Source organism: Coenobita brevimanus, chromosome 85, assembly GCF_032717465.1.
Source record: "Coenobita brevimanus isolate Jiangsu-jjx chromosome 85, ASM3271746v2, whole genome shotgun sequence".
NCBI lineage: Eukaryota > Metazoa > Arthropoda > Malacostraca > Decapoda > Coenobitidae > Coenobita > Coenobita brevimanus.
In genome coordinates, this window is record NC_137038.1 from 6,062,951 (window position 1) to 6,081,439 (window position 18,489).

At 42.6% G+C, this 18,489-nt stretch overlaps 1 protein-coding gene across 1 annotated transcript in view; it reads left to right on the forward strand.

Moving 5' to 3' along the window:
* The window catches only part of E(bx) (nucleosome-remodeling factor subunit NURF301 E(bx)), a 126,104-nt gene that overhangs the window by 51,402 nt on the left and 56,213 nt on the right, over nt 1–18,489 (forward strand). The window contains exons 13-15 of the mRNA XM_080280600.1: nt 9,753–11,390; nt 12,091–12,287; nt 17,040–17,117. Coding sequence (XP_080136726.1) covers nt 9,753–11,390; nt 12,091–12,287; nt 17,040–17,117 — 1,913 coding nt within the window. The remainder of the gene's footprint in view (nt 1–9,752; nt 11,391–12,090; nt 12,288–17,039; nt 17,118–18,489) is intronic.

The window sequence follows — 18,489 nt, forward strand, 5'->3', positions numbered from 1 at the left end:
AAGAGATGTTAGATTTTTTAAATATCAATTTTACAGGATGAGTGTTTTTATGGGTCACGATGCCTTGCTCTGAATTTGACTTAATGGATGATAAATTTATCTTTATTCTTTTCAGTACTTATACTGTATGTTCTGCATGCATAAAGTAAATGATGGGTGGTCTTTTTATGTTTAATTTTGCCATTGACTTTTAACATAGCTAGTTATGTTTTTGTAGCTTCAGTAGTGGTTTGTGGTAGGTGGGGGAACTCACCATTCACTCACTAGATGTAGTGCTGCTTTGGGTGTCAACCCTTTCCTTTCTTCCTTCCTCTTCTGTCTTTCTTTTCTTCATTCTTTCCTCTTCCTTATGCCTATGGGTGACTTTACACTCCCTCTTCTATCTTTTATTCCTTCATTCTTTCCTCTTTCTTCTGCCAGTGGGTGACTTTACATTCCCTCCTCTGTCTTTCTTTCCTTCATTCTTTCCTCTTCCTTCTGGCTGTGGATGACTCTATGCTGAGTGACAAGCCCAATGGTTTCCTGTACACCAAGAAACCATTTACTATGCTGGGTGGTAACCATATAACTAGATTATGGCACCTGGTGGTTAAGTGGGTAATTAAGGCACTCCAATCGGATTGAGCCTGTGTAGGTTTATATCCAAGGGGGGGTTGGGCTTACTGCTCATGTAGTGCCACTCAGGGATGGGTGAGGCTGGTCACTCTCATCTTAAACGTCAGGACCAACTTGCGCAAGCCCCAAGTTTGTAAGCTTCTCATAGGGTGACATAGGATTGGATGATGGATGGACAGTAGTGGCAGATACTATTCTGGATTTTTTTTTTTTTTTTTTTTTTTTTTTTTTTTTAAATATATAAAGCCCTAAGCACACATTGTAGAGGATGTAGAGAATAAGTTAGCAAATAATTTGTAAGACTTAACATCATTTTGTGTTCTCTCAAACATTATAGTACTTTTTGTGTTCTGCCATTTATTCATTTTTTTTCATTCATTGCCTGACGCCATGTATCCCAAATGGGGTGGCCAAGGGCTTAGAGTTAATTGTTTTACAGGGAGGGGCACTAATCCTCCACCAACCCCACTTTATTAATATATCATAGTGGGGGCACACACAATCCACTCACTTAATGTAGTGCTGCTTTGGGTGTCTGCTCATTCCTTTCTTCCCTCCTTCCTCTTCTTTCTTTCTTTTCTTCATTCCTCTTCCTTCTGCCCACAGGTGACTTTACACTCCCTCTTCTGCCTTTCTTTTACTTCGTTCTTTCCTCTTCCATCTGGCTTTGGGTGGCTGTATTCTGAATGACAAGCCAAATGGTGTCCTGTACACCAGAAAACCATTTACTACTCTGGATGGTAACCATATAACCAAAGTATGGTGCTTGGTGGTGTAGTGGGTAATTAAGATGCTCCAGTCGGATTGAATCGGTGAAGGTTTATATCCAAGGGATGGTTGGGGTTTATTGCTCACGTAATGTCACTCAGGGATGAATGAGGCAGGTCACTCTCATCTTAAATGTCAGGACCAACTTGCCTAGCCCCGAGCTCCTACGTTCCTCATGAGGCAACATGGGTTTGGATGATGGATGGATGGATGGATCATCAATAATTTGATTACTGTATTGTTTTTATTGGTGTTGTGGCTACAGGCTAATCTGGACATGAACCTGATGGACTTAAGGCTGAAGGTGTCCTCCAGCAGTCCAGCAGTCCATTTTTGGTAGGTGGAGGGAGTTAGGTATGCTCATATAACCAGGCACTGGAGCCACCCAGATGATATTTGTGCCACCATGTGAAGGCATCCATAATCAACACCAGTTATTTGATTAATACATTTTTAAGTTCGTGGTTGTCTACAGCTTATGAACTGGTAATTTTAGAAAACAGTAGTGTAGCCATAGGCCCTTCTGAATTCAAAGTAGGTAATGTGGGAAAGGGTGGATGAACAGTTCACGAGTACTGCAAGGGGCACTGAGAAATTTGGGACTGCCAGAGTGGCTAGTATATTTGATAATGAAGGTGTATGATGGATCAAGAATGTGTGAGAGTAGATGGTGTAGAGAAAAATAGCAATAGAGTGTGTTGCCTCAGGAGTCTTCCTTGAGACCCTGTTGTTTCTTGTGGTACTTTTAGCAGGTACTTTCAGCATTTTCATGAAATTCAGTTTCAGGTTTTGGAAAGTTTTGTTTTATTTATTTAGGTTCCATCATGCTTTCATGCATCAGTCTTGGTTACCTAATAGCAGTCCTGCACACTGCTCGATGTCTGGCAGGTGCTCTATTCAGTCTCTTATCCCTGAGGTCATGCTCTGTGACCATGTCCCAGGTTATTTTGGTCTACCTCTTGCAACTCTGCCCCCAGCGTTCACACATTTCATCCTCCACGCCCAGTTGTCATCCTCTATCCTCTCGACATGCCCAGACCATCTCAATCTACCCCTTTTCATCACAACACAGATGCATTCAAGTTGCTTTGAGAATTGTTGTATGCTAATGATTTGGTTCTGATTGCTGATATTGAAGATAGGCTGTGGAGAATTTTAGTAAGCGAAAGGAGGGTGTGCTGAAGGGAAATTGTGTAGTTTAGGGTTTTGAGAGTGCATTTGGTGAAGACAAAAGATTAGCCTATAGTCAGTGGTGTGGACAGAGGCACATTGATGGAGAGTGGTCAGTGACCATATGCTGTATTCAGGATGTTCATAATAGCCTAACTCTAGCTTGTGTGATGTTTGTGGAGGGTAGTTACAGTAGAGATGTAGTAGTGTGACAAAATTTGAAAATATAATATAATTCCCCCCCTCTCCCGGGAACGACTTGAGATGCCTGGAACCACTGTCTGACTCTCTTCTTCTTCATTTCTGCAACATTCACAGCCTTTCCTCTAACTTTCGCTCTGTTGAGCACTACCTCTTCTCCTCTAAACCTCACCTTCTTTTTCTGAGACTCAGCTGTCTGAGGCAACTGACAGCAAACCCTTATCTGTATCCTCCTACTTTCTCTATACTCATTTCAAAGCCAAAGGTGGCTGTTGTGTATATATATGCAACGACTTATCTTGCTCTCGTGTTCCTGAACTCGATTCTTCTGAATTCTCTACACTCTGGCTTCAGCTTTCCTGTCATTCTCTGACTAAATATATCTGTGCTGTTTACTTATCCCCTAATTTTACTGACTATCAAAAATTCTTCGACTATCTTACTTCTACGATGGAACACATTCTATCCATCTCTCCTTTCTCTGAAATCTCCATTCTAGGAGATTTTAATGTTCACCACCACCTTTGGCTCTCTCCCTTCACTGATCCACCTGGTGAACAAGCCTACATCTTTTCTATCCTTAATGACCTAGAGCAGCTTGTACAGCACCCTACCCTTATCCCAGACTGCCCTGGAGAGAGCTCCAGTATACTTGACCTCTTCCTTACAACTAATCCTTCTGCTTACACTGTTAATCTTTTCTCTCCTTTGGGCTTCTCCGATCACAACCTTATCGCCTTAACCTGTCCTATCACTCCGGTACGGCCTGTGGACCCTCTAGGGAAACGTCGTCTGTGGCATTTTGGAGCCGCGGATTGGGAGGCCCTCAGGCAGCACATCTTTGATTTTCCGTGGAATGATTATTTCTTCCATGGCCGGGAGCCATCTGAGTGTGCCTTGCGCATTACGGAGGTTATTCTCTCGGGCATGGAAGCATACATTCCTTTCTCATAGCCTTTGACTAACACAAGAAAGCCTTGGTTTAATCACGCTTGTTCTAATCCTGTCCGCAACACACCCCTGAATCACATCATCTTTACCTTTCTTCCCGGAATCGTGCTAAGTCTGCTCTTCACTCTGCTAAAAATAATTTCATTCTTACTAAATGCTCTTAACTCTCCAACTCAAATTCTTCCCGCTGCTTCTGGCACATTGCCAAAAACCTTTCTAACAACTTTACCTCATCATCCTTCCCTCCTCTTTTCTACTCTGATGGTTCTGTAGCTATTTCTTCTACTGATAAAGCAGATCTCTTCGCACAGACTTTCTCCTCCAGTTCCACCTTAGACGATTCCGGTGATGTTCCTTCATCACTTCCCCCCTCTGACTTCCTCATGGCTGACATTAAAATTTCTTCAGCTGATGTATTTTTTGCCATCACTGGCCTCAATACTAACAAGGCACATGGGCCTGATGGAGTCCCTCCTGTTGTTCTCAAGAACTGTGCTTCTGTGCTTACACCCTGCCTGGGCAAACTCTCTCACTTTTGTCTGTCAACTTGTACCTTTCCTTCTTGCTGGGAGTTTGCTCTCTTTCAGCCAGTCCCAAAGAAGGGTGACCACTCCCAACCCTCCAACTATCGTCCAGTTGCTTTAATGTCCTGTATTTCAAAAGTTTTTGAGTCAATTCTCAATAGAAAAATTTTAAAGCATCTTTCCTATCACAACCTCCTTTCTGATCGTCAGTATAGGTTCCGTCAGGGACGCTCCACTGGCGATCTTCTCACCTACCTTTCAGACTCCTGGTCATCCTCCTTTTGGGACTTTGGCGAAAGCTTTGCCATTGCACTGGACATCTCAAAGGCTTTTGATCGAGTCTGGCATAATCTTTAATTTCCAAACTGCCCTCTTATGGTTTCTATCCTTCTATCTGTGCCTTCATCGTTAGCTTCCTTTCTTGTCGTTCTATAGCCGTTTTTGTAGATGGCCATCGTTCTTCTTCTAGATCTATTAACAGTGGTGTTCCTCAGGGCTCTGTCCTATCACCAACTCTCTTCCTTTTATTCATCTATGACCTTCTAAGCTGTACATCTAACCCTATCCACTCATACGCTGATGACTCCAGTTTTCACCTTTCCATTCAGTTCCCACAACGCCCATCTCAGCAGTTACTTCAGTAAACAAGGGATGAGGCTATGGCAAACCTAGTGTCTGACTTGACTCGTATCTCTGACTGGGGTAAAAATAATCTGGTTGTTTTTAATGCATGTAAGACTCAGTTCTTACACCTATCAACCCAACAAAATCTTCCACAGGTGTACCCACTAATGTTTAGTAATATTCAGCTTAATCCTGCATCATCCTTGAACATGCTTGGGATTTCATTTACTAGGGACTTATCTTGGAAAGATCATATTACATCTCTTGTAAAATCTGCTTCCAAGAGATTGGGTGTGCTAAGCCGACTCCGTTCTTTCTTTACCCCTGCACAATTGTTGACTCTGTACAGGGGTTTTATCCGCCCCTGTGTGGAGTACAACTTTCATGTGTGGGGAGGCTTCCCACATACAGCTCCTCTCAATGGGGTGGAGTCAAAGGCTTTTCATCTCATTAACTCTCCTCCTCTTACTGGCTCCCTTCAACCTCTGTCTCTTCGCTGCACTGTTGCATCTTTATCTCTTTTCTGTCGCTACTTCAATGGTCACTGCTCCTCTGAACTGTCTGCATGCATTCCTCCACCTCTGCAAAGGGTGCGTAGCACCCGTGTAGCAGCAAACTCTCATCCCTTTTCTGTCCAACTCAAATGCAAGAGTTAACCGTTACTCCCACTCCTTCATTTATGCAATAGGTCACCTCTGGAACTGTCTCCCTCTGTCTGTATTTCCTGCTGCCTATGATCTCCAGTCTTTCAAACGCAGTGTGTCCAGGCATCTCGAAATGATCGGATCTTGAATTTGGCTCTCTATTGTATTTTGTTTTTCTCTTGGAAGGAACTGTTTGCGGGCTCATGACCTATGGTTCCTTCTTCCTCGCATAAAAAAATAAAATAAAATAAGTGAGCAAGTGAAGTCATGTGATTTACCCAAGGCTCTCCCTATGTGCTAAGGGGTCTTTGTATGCAGCATGTGTTAGGAGTGTAATGCTGTATGGCAGTGAGACCTGGGCAGTGAAGGAGGAAGATATTCGCCGGCTCAGACGTACAGAAATGACAATGATTAGGTGGATGTGCAGTGCGTCCCTGCGTCCAAGGCCTGGAGGGGCTGGGTTTACAATGGATGAGTTGAGAGGTAGGATGGGACTGGAGTGTATTGGTGTTGTGATGAGGAGAGGTAGATTGAGGTGGTTTGGACATGTGGAGAGGATGGGGGATGATAATTGGGTGAGGAAGGTGAGAAGTGTTAATATTGGGGGTGGGATTATGAGGGGTAGACCGAGAAAGACATGGGACGAGGTCATTAAGTGTGACCTTAGGGTTAAGGGACTGAACAGGGAGGCTGCAATGGATAGTGCAGCATGGAGAGCCGCCATTAGGTGACCAAGGCCAACACATGCAAGCATGTTGGAGCCTTTAAAAACGAAAACGATTATATATATATATATGTATATGTACAGTATATATATTATATATATATATATGTACTGTATATGTACAGTATATATATTATATATATATATATATATATATATCCTCTCTCACCATGGATGTTGGAGTGGCCATGGTGAGAGAGGATAGTGTTTGGAAACTCCCTGTACTGTTGTTTGCAGATGATACTGTGTTGTTGAGTGAAGACGAAGGAGAGCTGCAAGGCTTGGTGGATGAGTTTGGGGGAGTGTGTAAGAAACGGAATCTAAAGGTGAATGTAGGGAAGAATAAAGTGATGGTCTTTGAGAGAGGTGAAGTCAGTGAATGTACAGCGAGGTTGGATGGTGAGGAATTGGAAAATGTGAGTACGTTTAAGTACTTGGGTAGTGTGATGAGTAAGGATGGAGGTTTGGAGGGTGAAGTGCTTGAAAGGGTACAGCAGGGAAGAAAGGTTGCTGGTTCCTTGAAAGCAGTGATAAGAAACAGGGAAGTGAGCATGGAAGTGAAAAAGTTACTACATGACAGTATTGTGATACCAACTCTAACGTACGGAAGTGAAGCTTGGACGTTGTTGGAAGGACACAAGTCAAGAGTGAGAGCAGTGGAAATGAGTTATTTAAGAGGAGCCTGTGGAGTCACATGGAGAGACAGGCTGACGAATGAGGATATAAAGGAGCGTTGTGGTGTTGATGTGGATGTGATAGGAAGCGTTGTGAGGAACACACTGAGGTGGTTTGGCCATGTGGAGAGGATGGAGGGTGAAAGACTGACGAAGAGAGTGTATGTGAGTGAGGTGGACGGGGAAAGAGGGAGGGGGAGGCCGAGGATGAGATGGAGGGATGGGGTGGAGAGGTATATGAGAGAGGGGGGTGTGAGCTGGGAGCAGGGGAGTGAAATGGCAGGGGACAGGGCGACTTGGAGGCGATTTGTTTGTGGCCACCCCAAACGGGATTGAGGCGTTTGGCAATAGATAGATAGATAGATATATATATATATATATATATATATATATATATTATACTATATATATATATATATATATATATATATATAGATAGATAGATAGATATATATATATATATATATATATATATATATATTATACTATATATATATATATATATATATATATATATACACACACAGACACAGTACCCTCACGTCCAAGATGGTATTATTGTCGCCTGAGGGTCCCATCTAGGACGAAAAATGTCTTGGACCAACACAAGACCTTATGGAAAAAATTATTATTGTCACCAAATCTTCAAAAAGTGCCCCTAAACTCATCAACCTAGACTTATTTTGGCACCAAAACAAATTTCCTCACCTTGAAAGTGTGTTTCTGAGCTTGTTATCTCCAGCTTAGTAACCTAGCTGAATTATCTTCAGCTTAGTATCCTGAGGTAGATGGTGGTGCTTCAAGAGGTTAGCAGATGGTTTCCTAGACATGGTTATGTAAGGAGAGGCAATATCCTAGGAGCAAACGCTGAGTGCAACAAACTGTAAGTGTGTCCTCGATCCATCACTGGTGAGAGGGACAAAAGCAGGCCTCGCTTGCACATCACATAACCAGCTGCCAATATTTTATTGGGCAACATCTCAACCACGTCACTGTCCGGGGCGTGGGAACCATGTTGGATGGGTAAGACCATCATATCTGTTTTCTCCTCTGATTTGGGCCGTTATGAACTGTTGGTTCCGTATTGGACGTATGCAACCGTATTACAGCAATATTTGGGGGAGGCGGTGGCTCAATCGGTAGAGAGGTGGCCTGCAGTCCTTACAGACCCAGGTTCGAATCCCGGCTGGGGCAGGGAACAGTTTGAGGATTTGAATTTCACTAAAATCAGGCTTTACCGATCTACCAGAAAATCCGCCGACATGTCGTAAAAATACCCCCGCTAATACCAATACACCAGTCCTGTATGAGACAGCCCTAGCATGTATTCAGTATGGACGGTGGGTGTTAGCGCCGAAGTGGTGACATGTGGAGGTGTATGGTATGTAGGAGGACTGCTGGGCCTTGATAGCAGGCTGTGAAGCCTATGCCCAGAGTCGGACACATAAAAAAAAAAAAAAAAAAAAATTGGATTATTATTTATGGTTTCCGTCTTGGACGTGAAACGTCTTGGACAAACCCGTCTTGGATGCAAGGGTACTGTATATATATATATATATACAGTAACCTCTCAAATAACGCGAGGGTTAGGTTCCTGGAGAGGTCGTGTTAGTTAAACACGCGTTATTTAAACATAATTTTCCCATAAGAAAAATTGGTAATACTGTATTGGGGGTTATGTTCCTGGACTCTGGGAAAGTCTACCCATTTGGGGAGTTATGATACTCTAAACTTAAAAGCAACAATATTGATTTGAAAGAAAATCCACATAAATAACAAAAATAGTATATTTGGGGAGAAATCAACAGTGTTTGAGCCCTAGTTGGGCCGAAGTGTTGTTTACTTCTCCCCAAATACCTGTACATACTGTTTTCATTTTTTACGTGGATTTTCTTTCAATTCTACTTCATTCACGGCATTGTGAAAGTTCCTCAACATTATTGATGCATTAGTAGGTCATAAAAACACTACAGTAAAAGCAACATTTTCATTACAGTAAGTAGGTCACAAACAATAACAACACAGCCTCACTTCATCTATGGATCACTCGTTGTCTGCTGCTGTCCCTCCTCACTCTGCTCCCCCACCTCCTGCTGCTCCCCACCCTAAATTTGTTGTCCTTCCTTGCTCTGCTGTCCCTCCTTGCTCTGCTGTCCTTCCTCTTCCTCTGACTCCCGTGCTACTGGTGATGAAGATAACTCCCTTAAGTTTTCTGTCTTCTTCATAGGAAAGTGTTCTATCTTGGTCTGAGTGGTTTTCTTTTTTCTGTTCTGCAACATCAAGTTGTAACAATTTGGATCTGCCATCATTTTCCTGTTCCAATTTTGTCCGAAAATGAGCCAAATTGCTCATATGGGGCCAAACTTCATTTTTGAATATTATAGTTCGAATAAAACCAGTTTAAGCAACAGGCAAATAAAAAATTGTATTTATACATAAACTGCCACACACAGTCTATCAGCTTGGGTCTGTCCAAGGGGCGCGCAGCTAATTTGAAACCGTCACATATGTGTAAAGTCGCGTAAAATCGAGAAACCATTGTTAGTTAAACATATCTCCTTAAATATTTGCTCGTGTTAAAACGAAAACACGTTTTTTTAAACTCGCGTTAGTTGAGAGATTATTGTTTATATATATATATGATTGTCCAGTGTTAACTTTTTATCATCGAGGTTTAAGATACAGTAATTACCTTACAAACTTTGGGTAATGAGTGTGTGTGTGTGTGTGTTTGTGTAAATATTTTTTTAGGGGTAAAAGTTCATGGATATTGATTTAGAATCTTGGAATGCAAATGCTAGGCTTTACTTGTATGTGTTGCTAAAAGGTACTGTATAATGTTTTTGTTTCACTACAGAGTTCACGCCATCACAGCGGAGTGGTCTGCGAAAACGACGACGAGCACAGTCCCCTGTCAACACACAACCCCAGAGTGTAGAGGAGTGGGTGGATGAGGAGAAGCTCGACCTTTGGGAAATACGCTTCTTTGGAGAGCGGCTAGAACGGGCGGCAGTAGTTACTAAGCGAACAGTAGGGGAGCGAGGGGAAACTGTACAGGGTGTGGGCAGCCAGGGAGCCTCGCCGGCAGAAATTCGAGCTCGCATGGAGGAGCAGCTTAAAATCCAGCGGGCCAACTTCAACCAGAAGAAGGCTCTTGAAGCAACCCCATTAGCCAAAGGTGGAGTGGTGAAGCTGTCATTATGTTCTGCTGCCACTCTGACAACAGCTACTGGGACCAAGCTGGCTCTCCCAGCCTCCCCTGCTACCAAAGTAGTCCAGGCTGGCTCCTCAACGATCATGGCTGTTAGTGGTCAGATCCCCCTTGTCGCCGGGAAAAAAATCGTCGCCACTAGAGATGGTCGGATTATTACCGTCCAGACCACAGCACCTGCCTCCCTGGCCAATAGTTCAGCCACCACACCAGGGCAGGGACAGGGTGGGACAGGGCAGGGTGGGGAGAGTGGTGGTGTGAGTGTGGGAAGTAGTACCATCTTCCCTGTTGGAGCCTCAAAAGTACAGGTCACTGCTCAGGGTAATAAAGTCATAAGATTACAGGCAGTTGGTGGGGCTGGCCAGCGGATGATTCTGCCTCGTGCCACAACTAATTCGTCCCTGCAGCCTCGACCACCTCGCCCTGTTGCCCCTGCTGCCGCCACCACCACAGCTACCACCACAGCCACAACCACCACTCCCACCACCATCACCACCCCTTCCACCACTAACACCACACCTGCCACTACCGCTGGCCAAGCCACAACCACTCCTACACCTGCACGCACACAGGGCCAGCAGATTCACATTATCCGGCTCCCAGATGGCCAGCTTCAGGTACGGGGACTGATGGAGGGACAACAGTTACTACAACGAGCAGATGGGAAGTTTCAGCTCATTAATACTAAGAGTCCTGCTACTCCCACAGCCACTCCAGCCACACCAGCCTCTAGCACACCCACATCAGCCCCTGCCATACAGGTTACCCAGCAGACCAAACCAGTGGTGGGAGGTGGGGTGGAGAAGACAAGTGGGGCAGTTACTGGTGGACACATGCAGAAGGTCAATGGCCAGCAGGTGTTGCTGAAGCACAACAATGACAACAAACAGGTAGTGACAGTTGGGGCAGGGGAGGCAGCAGCAACAGCAGGAGTACCAACGCTTGGAGCCACCCGTCAGCCCAGCCAGACTTCACCCCGCATTAAGACCATGCTTGCCCCGGATGGAACAACTGTCAAAACTGTCCTTGCTAGCACTGCCCCAACACAATCTGCAGCCCCAGTCCTAGCCACCACAACCCCTGCCACAGAGCCTCCCTCAGCCACCTCAAGTCAGGGCAGTGGAGGGGGTGGTGGTGGTGGGGGCAGTCTTACCCTGAAGGTGCAGGTACGCATGACAGAGCAGGGCCCCAAGACCATCATCCAAGGGCTGCAGCCAGGTGTGGGTCTCACCAAAGATCATATCATGGCCATTCAGCAGCAAGTTCGCAACATGCTTGCTCAATGTGAGTGTCTCATTGTTCATATTGCAGTTTTGTGCTGTTTTTATGTAAAGGATAATTATAATTTTGATACTTCTGCCTCACAACTCACACTTCCACACCACTGATATTTCTCACCTTCATGGCTGGCCTACTGATGCATTGCAAGCCATCCCACACTGGTGATATTTCACACTTCCATATGAGACCACTTGTACCACACTGCTGGTACTGGTCACTACTTCCCTGGGTTCCACCTCCTAGTTCCTTTACTTATGTATGGTTTAGTACATCTGTACGAAAACTTGTCACAACAGCAGGGTTCATGTTTACATCTTGCTGCAGTTGTCTTGTGTACATTACACAACTTTAGTACTACTTCACAGACCTCATCCTGAATACTTTCCATACTGATGTTTATGTGGCATTCCTGTTGCCACATTCAGCTCTGTATGTTTCACATTCTCTTGTAAACATTTTATTGGCCTCATCTCTGATCACCACAATGGAATTGTGCCTTTGATGAAAGGAACATAAATCTTGACCTGTGTATCCATTACTTTTTATCAGTCATTTGTTTACCAGTAAAATTCTTGAACACTGATCTATAGATTTATCAAATGAGTTTTATTTATGTTTGACATTTTAAGAACTGGGTATTATTTAATTATAAACAACTGAGTGTAATAATTGTGTTTCTTATTTCAATATGTAATTATTATAGACAAGCTACAAGTCCACCAGCTGTCTCCTGTTTTGGCACTGACCCTACAAGTACCTAACAAGCACCAGCAGCAACAACAACTATCTCAGCAACAACAGCAACAGCAGCAACAACAACAACAGCCACAGCAGCAGACTCAAGCACAGCAGGATGACTCCACTCAGCAAACACAGCCTGCATCCACACAGTCACAGCAGGTAGGGGAGATGGTATTCCTTATTTAAAATTGTCTCACTTCCAGTGCTTAAGAAGTATTTGGTTAGGAGGTTGTATTTATTGTTGTTTTTTAAAATTTATCTGTCTGTAGCTAGGCACCATAATCCCGAAAAGGGGTGGTCGTTTGTATTTGAGTTAGGTGTTGTACAGGGAGGGGCACTAACCCTCTGCCAACCCACTTGTTGACCCGTAGGGAACACATGTGGGATGGTTATATGGTTACCACCCAGTGTTGTAAATGGTTTCCTGGCCCACAGGAAAACACTAGGCTTGTCACTTACTTTAAAGCCACCTGGGGGGGGGGAAGTAAAAAGTGATAGGAAAGATGCAAGAAACAGGAAGAGAGGAGGGGAGACACAGAAAAAGAATGATAAAGGTGAAGGAAGAGGTAGGCAGCCCTACATCAAGTGAGTGGATGATGGTTGTCGCCACCTACCATAAATGCTGATGAATAAACTCCTTTAAATTCATATCTTTCCACCTGATGATGTACTATACTATTTAACTTATCCTTGCTATCTACGGAGAATTTTGGTGAGCTTTAGAAAGACCATTTGTAGTGATTACAATCTTCAGTAACCTCATCACACGCTCTTGTTTTCCCTAAATTTAATTGTCTGAAGTCTGCAAGTACGAAATGAAATATATGTATCATCGAACAGAAGGGATTCATTGAGAAATATGGTCAGGTCATGGGAAGTCATGAGGGGAAGCAAAGCATCAGCAATATAGATGGATAGGTAGAAAGTAAAAACAGAGGAAATTTACACACATTGGAATCAACAGGTAGAAAGTATAAAAACTGGACTTGATAAGTTGACTGTAAAGAGAAGGGAAAATTTCAAACACTGAAATTAACAGACAGAAAATGGGGATTGATAAGTTGCATGTAAAGACAAGGGAAAATTTCAAACACTGGAATTGACAGATAGAGTGTATAAAAATGTACTGATAGGTTGAGAGAGCCAGGAGGGGAAAAGAGGATGGAATGAGACACTGACCACAATTTATCCAGTTGACTGGGCCACACTCATGTACTCATCGTTCGGGCCCCCGAGAATCATGACCCTGCATCACAGGCATAAACATTCACACTTGCACATTTCATACCACCTATCAGAGTCCGTCTGACAACTATCACTTCACTGGGGTAGTACAGTGTGCCAGTCTCTTGTCACACACTCCTTCATACAAAATTCTTCCAGCCAGCTTGATTTTCTGTCAGCTGTCTAGTCTCATCACTCCCCATACCTTGCCTTTACACAGTCATATTCCATGTCTACCTCACCTTTGTGAAAAGAGGTCTTGATGGTGATGCTGCTGATGATAGATTGAAAGTTAACATATGGAATATCCCAGCACTGGAACTGCTAAGCTTTACACCTGACTTACTCCTTCAGTCTGATAACATATATTTTGTTTTGATCAGGTTGCCACCATATAATTTTATTAAACGTAGAAAGAACCTCTAGTTACGAAGGGGTTAATGAAGGCTGTATCTCACCCCTGCAATTTAAAAAATCTTTCCTAAGCTGAAAGAAATAATTTGGACAAAACAAAAATAACTAAAAAATGCATCATTGCACACAGGTTAAACCCTTTACTCCCATTGTTGCACTTGGATTTTTTGTTCAGACTGTTGGAAGTACATATCACGAGTAAGAGGAGCGGAAATTATGGTAGTTATTTTAGAGGAGCATGTGGAGTTACACTGAGAGACAGACAGGTAAATGAGGAAGTGAAGGAGGGTTGTGGTGTTGCTGTGGCTGTGTTGAAAGCATTAAGACAAAAACTCAGGGATGGTTTGGCCATGTGGAGCAGTTGGAAACTAAGAGAGTGACTGGAAGAGTGTATATGAGTGATGTGGATGGGGAGAGGAGGAGGGGGAGACCAAGAATGAGATAGAGGGATGGGGTAGAGGGGTATATAGGTGAGGGGGAGTGGAGTTGAAGAGAGAGCAGCAAGATGGTAGAGGACAGTGTGACATGGAGGCAATTTGTTTGTGTCCACTCCTCCCAGGATTCAGGTGTCTGTCTGTAGATGGATAGGTAGCTAACACCAGATTTTGTTCTGTTGAGAGAGGTCATTGTAGTAAAGATCTTTAAAAACTAGCTTGAATAACCTTATTCCTGTTACTGGTTCATCCAGGAATTACAGTATATTTAGGGAGATATTAAATCATTTTTTTCAGTCAAGGAGGAGAGTTAATTCAGTGGCAAGTGTTAGTTTCATTGAACTGAATAATATTGTCTGCCATAAGCTGGAACAAAATACAGGTTTAGTCTCATCCATAATATTAATTGTATCAGTTTTTTACATTTCTGATGTCCTGAGTTTCTCAAATACTGTATAGTAAAATCGTCTGTGGTTAGCAGAAATAAAATTCAAAGTACAGTATTTCCCACCATATAATGCACACTTTTCCCAAAAAAATTTGCTTAAAAAATCACCTCGAGCATTATCCCATGGAGGTCATGGGAAACACACAGACACACACACACACACACACACACACACACACACACACACACACACACACACACCATTCAATCCTACAGTTTGTCGCCCCATGAGGAGCGTTGAAGCCTGGGGTTAGACAAGTTGGTTCTGACATTTAAGATGAGAGTGACCAGCCTCACCCATCCCTGAGTGGCATAATGTGAACAGTACCCCATCCCCCTCTTGGATATAAACCTACAGAGGCTCAGTCCGATTTGAGCGCCTTAATTACCCACTAAACCACCCGGTGCCATAATTTGGTTATATAGTTGCCACCCAGTGTAGTAAATGGTTTCCTGTTGTATAGGAAACCATTTGGCTTGTCATTCAATGTAGAGTCACCCAGAACAGAAGGAAGAGGAAAGAATGAAGGAAAGAAAGGCAGAAGAGGGAGTGTAAAGTTACCCATAGTAATAGTAATATCATACATGATGCAGTATGGTATTTTCCACATTGTGATGAGCAGTAAAAATTGATTGTGTAAAATGAATACATTTTTAATTTTTCAACATTAATATTCCTTGCCAAGTCATGGGTGCATTTTATACAGTGGTGTGCATTATTGACTGAATTTCCAAATGTGACAAAAGTTTAAGATGACTCAGTGTTGTCTCACTAGCCAGCATCTCTCCAACATGATTGCTCTGCTGGTCAGTGAGTGGACAGCCAGTGAATTGATCATGATTGCTATGTAGAAAGTTAACTGGCAGTTCACCAGCGATCATATTAGCTCATTAGAGTAGGGTGTACACTAGATGCCAAACTACCATACCACTAAACTGCTATCCTAAACCTAACACCGCCACATGGCCAGTTATAATGTATTATTTTTTTACACTAAATCATCAGTATTTGTAATCTAGAAACTATCTGTGATTGCCAGGCAGTGAGATGATCATTTGTATGAGAGTTTCTTCTAAACTGAGCCAAGCTAATCCTTGCCTAATTGATCACCTCTTGCTTTGAGGATGCATTGGGACTTTTAAAGATAATTTTTAGACATAAAAGTGGATCTTAGATGCCACAAAATACAGTACACTCAACCCCCTGCTATCACGCGTTCAGCTATCACGCTTATCTGCTATCATGCATACATCAAATGCACAACCATACATGCTATCATGCACCCCAAGACCGCTATCACGCGTTGAGTTTGAAGACAGGCTAAGCGAAATTTATTCACATGGCACTTCATACGAGGTTTGCAGAGGATATGATGGTTAATCGGAATGGTAACGTGGTAAAATTCCCTATTATAGCACGGGCATTTGGAATGCATCTGAACGGATTCCTGCCGAGGACACGACGGGCAAAACAGTGACCAAAACCCATTCGGCTCGAAAGAATATATCGTACTACAGCATTGAAATTTAGCCTAACACTGAATACTTATTAATATTGTATTTTAGAATAAATATCAATCGTTTTGAAACCCTTATAAAGAATTAATATTTCTTATGCCGAAAAAACTCTGATGTCGATAAAGTAATCACATGTTTACAACTGAGACGGGGCTCTGATGACAGTGTGAGGAACTTGTGTGATAGTGTCCAAGTTTTGTTCCACTTAAATGTTCCTCAGCCATTCCTGATATAAGGTACCATGTGATACCCCCTTTAGCTGTGGACACTAAACAAATGGAGACAGCCAAAGAGCTCTGTCAGCAACTAAGCCACTCCCAAGCCTCGGAACCCATCAAACCACGCAAGCCGTAACCCTTATAAAAGTTTGATGGCCTTTTATGTTGTTTATTTATTCATTATACTGTTATTATTAATATAATAATGCTTTATTTCATGTTAGAGGAGAGATTGGCAGGAAATCGTAGGCATAAAGTGGTTAAAAGTTAGAAAAATGGGCCACCGAAAAACCAATTAGAAATTTTCCCATTGATTGTTCAGTTCAGCTATTGCGTATTCAGCTATCACGCGCGTTTCCTGTGACCAATTAGGCGCGAAAGCAGGGAGTTGAGTGTATGAGGCGGGAAATATGTTGGGTATTTTGGGGTCAGAAGTTAACCCCTTCAGTCCAATGACAACTTTGTATTGTGTTCTTGTTAACTCCTAGACTACTGTATTTTTGAAGTGGAGGGATTAGATATTGCCTCCATTAGCCTCTTCTGTACGAGAGACTTAATGTGGCTTGAATAAATTTGCTTTGAAGTAGCAGGAATAAGCTAGAAATTCCATAGTGGGCTTGAAAGGTTTAAGATTGTTTACTTCACCCTGGCACAGGCCAATGCTGTAGGATTCCGGAGTCTGCTGGCGTCCTCTCAACAGTCTCAGTCATCTCCTGCTGTCATTGCTGTCAAGGTCAGTCACTCAGTCTTGTTAGTATGACCCCTTCAGTCTAATGGCATATATTTTATTCCAACTGTCTCCAGACAGTTATATTCAAGTTAAGGGAGACTTCAGAGTTTGGGTGTGTGATACAGTCTTCATTAACCCTTTTACTAGCAGAATCTTTCATGGATGACCAGATCATCTTAAAATAACAAGATTGTAATACAAAAGATATCACCTTATTGAAGAGTTTAATCTTGCAGCACTCTGAATTTGCATAGACTCAGTGTAGTAGGAACAGTTGTTCATGACCTTATTTGTCTTACCGTCATCATCATCAGTCCTTCCTCTCCCCTTCTTCCACCTTGTACAACTGCATAATAATTGGGGTGAGTGCAATCTAGAAAGAGGAAAAGCATTAATCAGAACTATGAACAGACTACCTAGTGAAATAGCCATTCCCTTCAGTTAATCATTAACCCTTCACATGAGTATCCTTTAATACTCTGCAGTATACAGTTCAATATTTCATCTTCTCTCAGGATCCATGAGGTTTCATTCTCTTGGAACTTGTCATGGAACAATCACATTACTTTTTCTCCCCCCCCCCCATTAACAACAACAGCAGGCTAACTTTGGAACTGTCTTTCTCAGTATGTATATCCTCTGCCTGTGATCTCCAGTCTTTTAAGCATAATGTATCTGCACATCACACAATGAATGGATATTGACTTTGACTCGTCCATGTGTTTTGATCTTGGAGGAAACAGCTTTGCGAAGTTTTAGCCTTTGGTTCCCTCTTTGCATAAGAATAATAATAATAAAAAAAAATGTCGTCAGATTATCCACCTGTATGTTATGAACTCCTTCAGTCTGATGTCATATTTTGAATTTTATACTTGCTATCTTTAGACAGTTTTAGTCAGCTGTAGAGAGACTTTGAACTGGAGAGGTTAGATATAGCCTTTGTTAACCCTCCCACTACAAGATATCTCCCCAAAACTGAATACAGTAGAATCATCTGGAGATAGTAAGCATCAATCACTAAAACAAGTCACTGAAAGGAAGGGGTTAGGCCAAGGTAATTGGCATGGGATTTTGAGATCATTGTTTTTGTATCTGGCTTATACAGTATGACAACCCATGGTTTTGTATGGTTTTTCATAAGTGTCATCTTATCTGCCAAAATACTATGTATGCCATATGGTAATCCAGTTCTCAGAGTTATCATAAATGCTCATCTTCCATTGCCTTGTCCTTACTTGTCAGTGTGATAGTGTCTTAAATTTCATTAATGCTGCTAATTTAGTGTGAGTTGGAGGAAGGGCAGCCTAATGGTGGAAGACAGAGATTGCATGATTTTTTTTTTTTTTTTTTTTTTTTTTTTTTCCACTGAGATTAA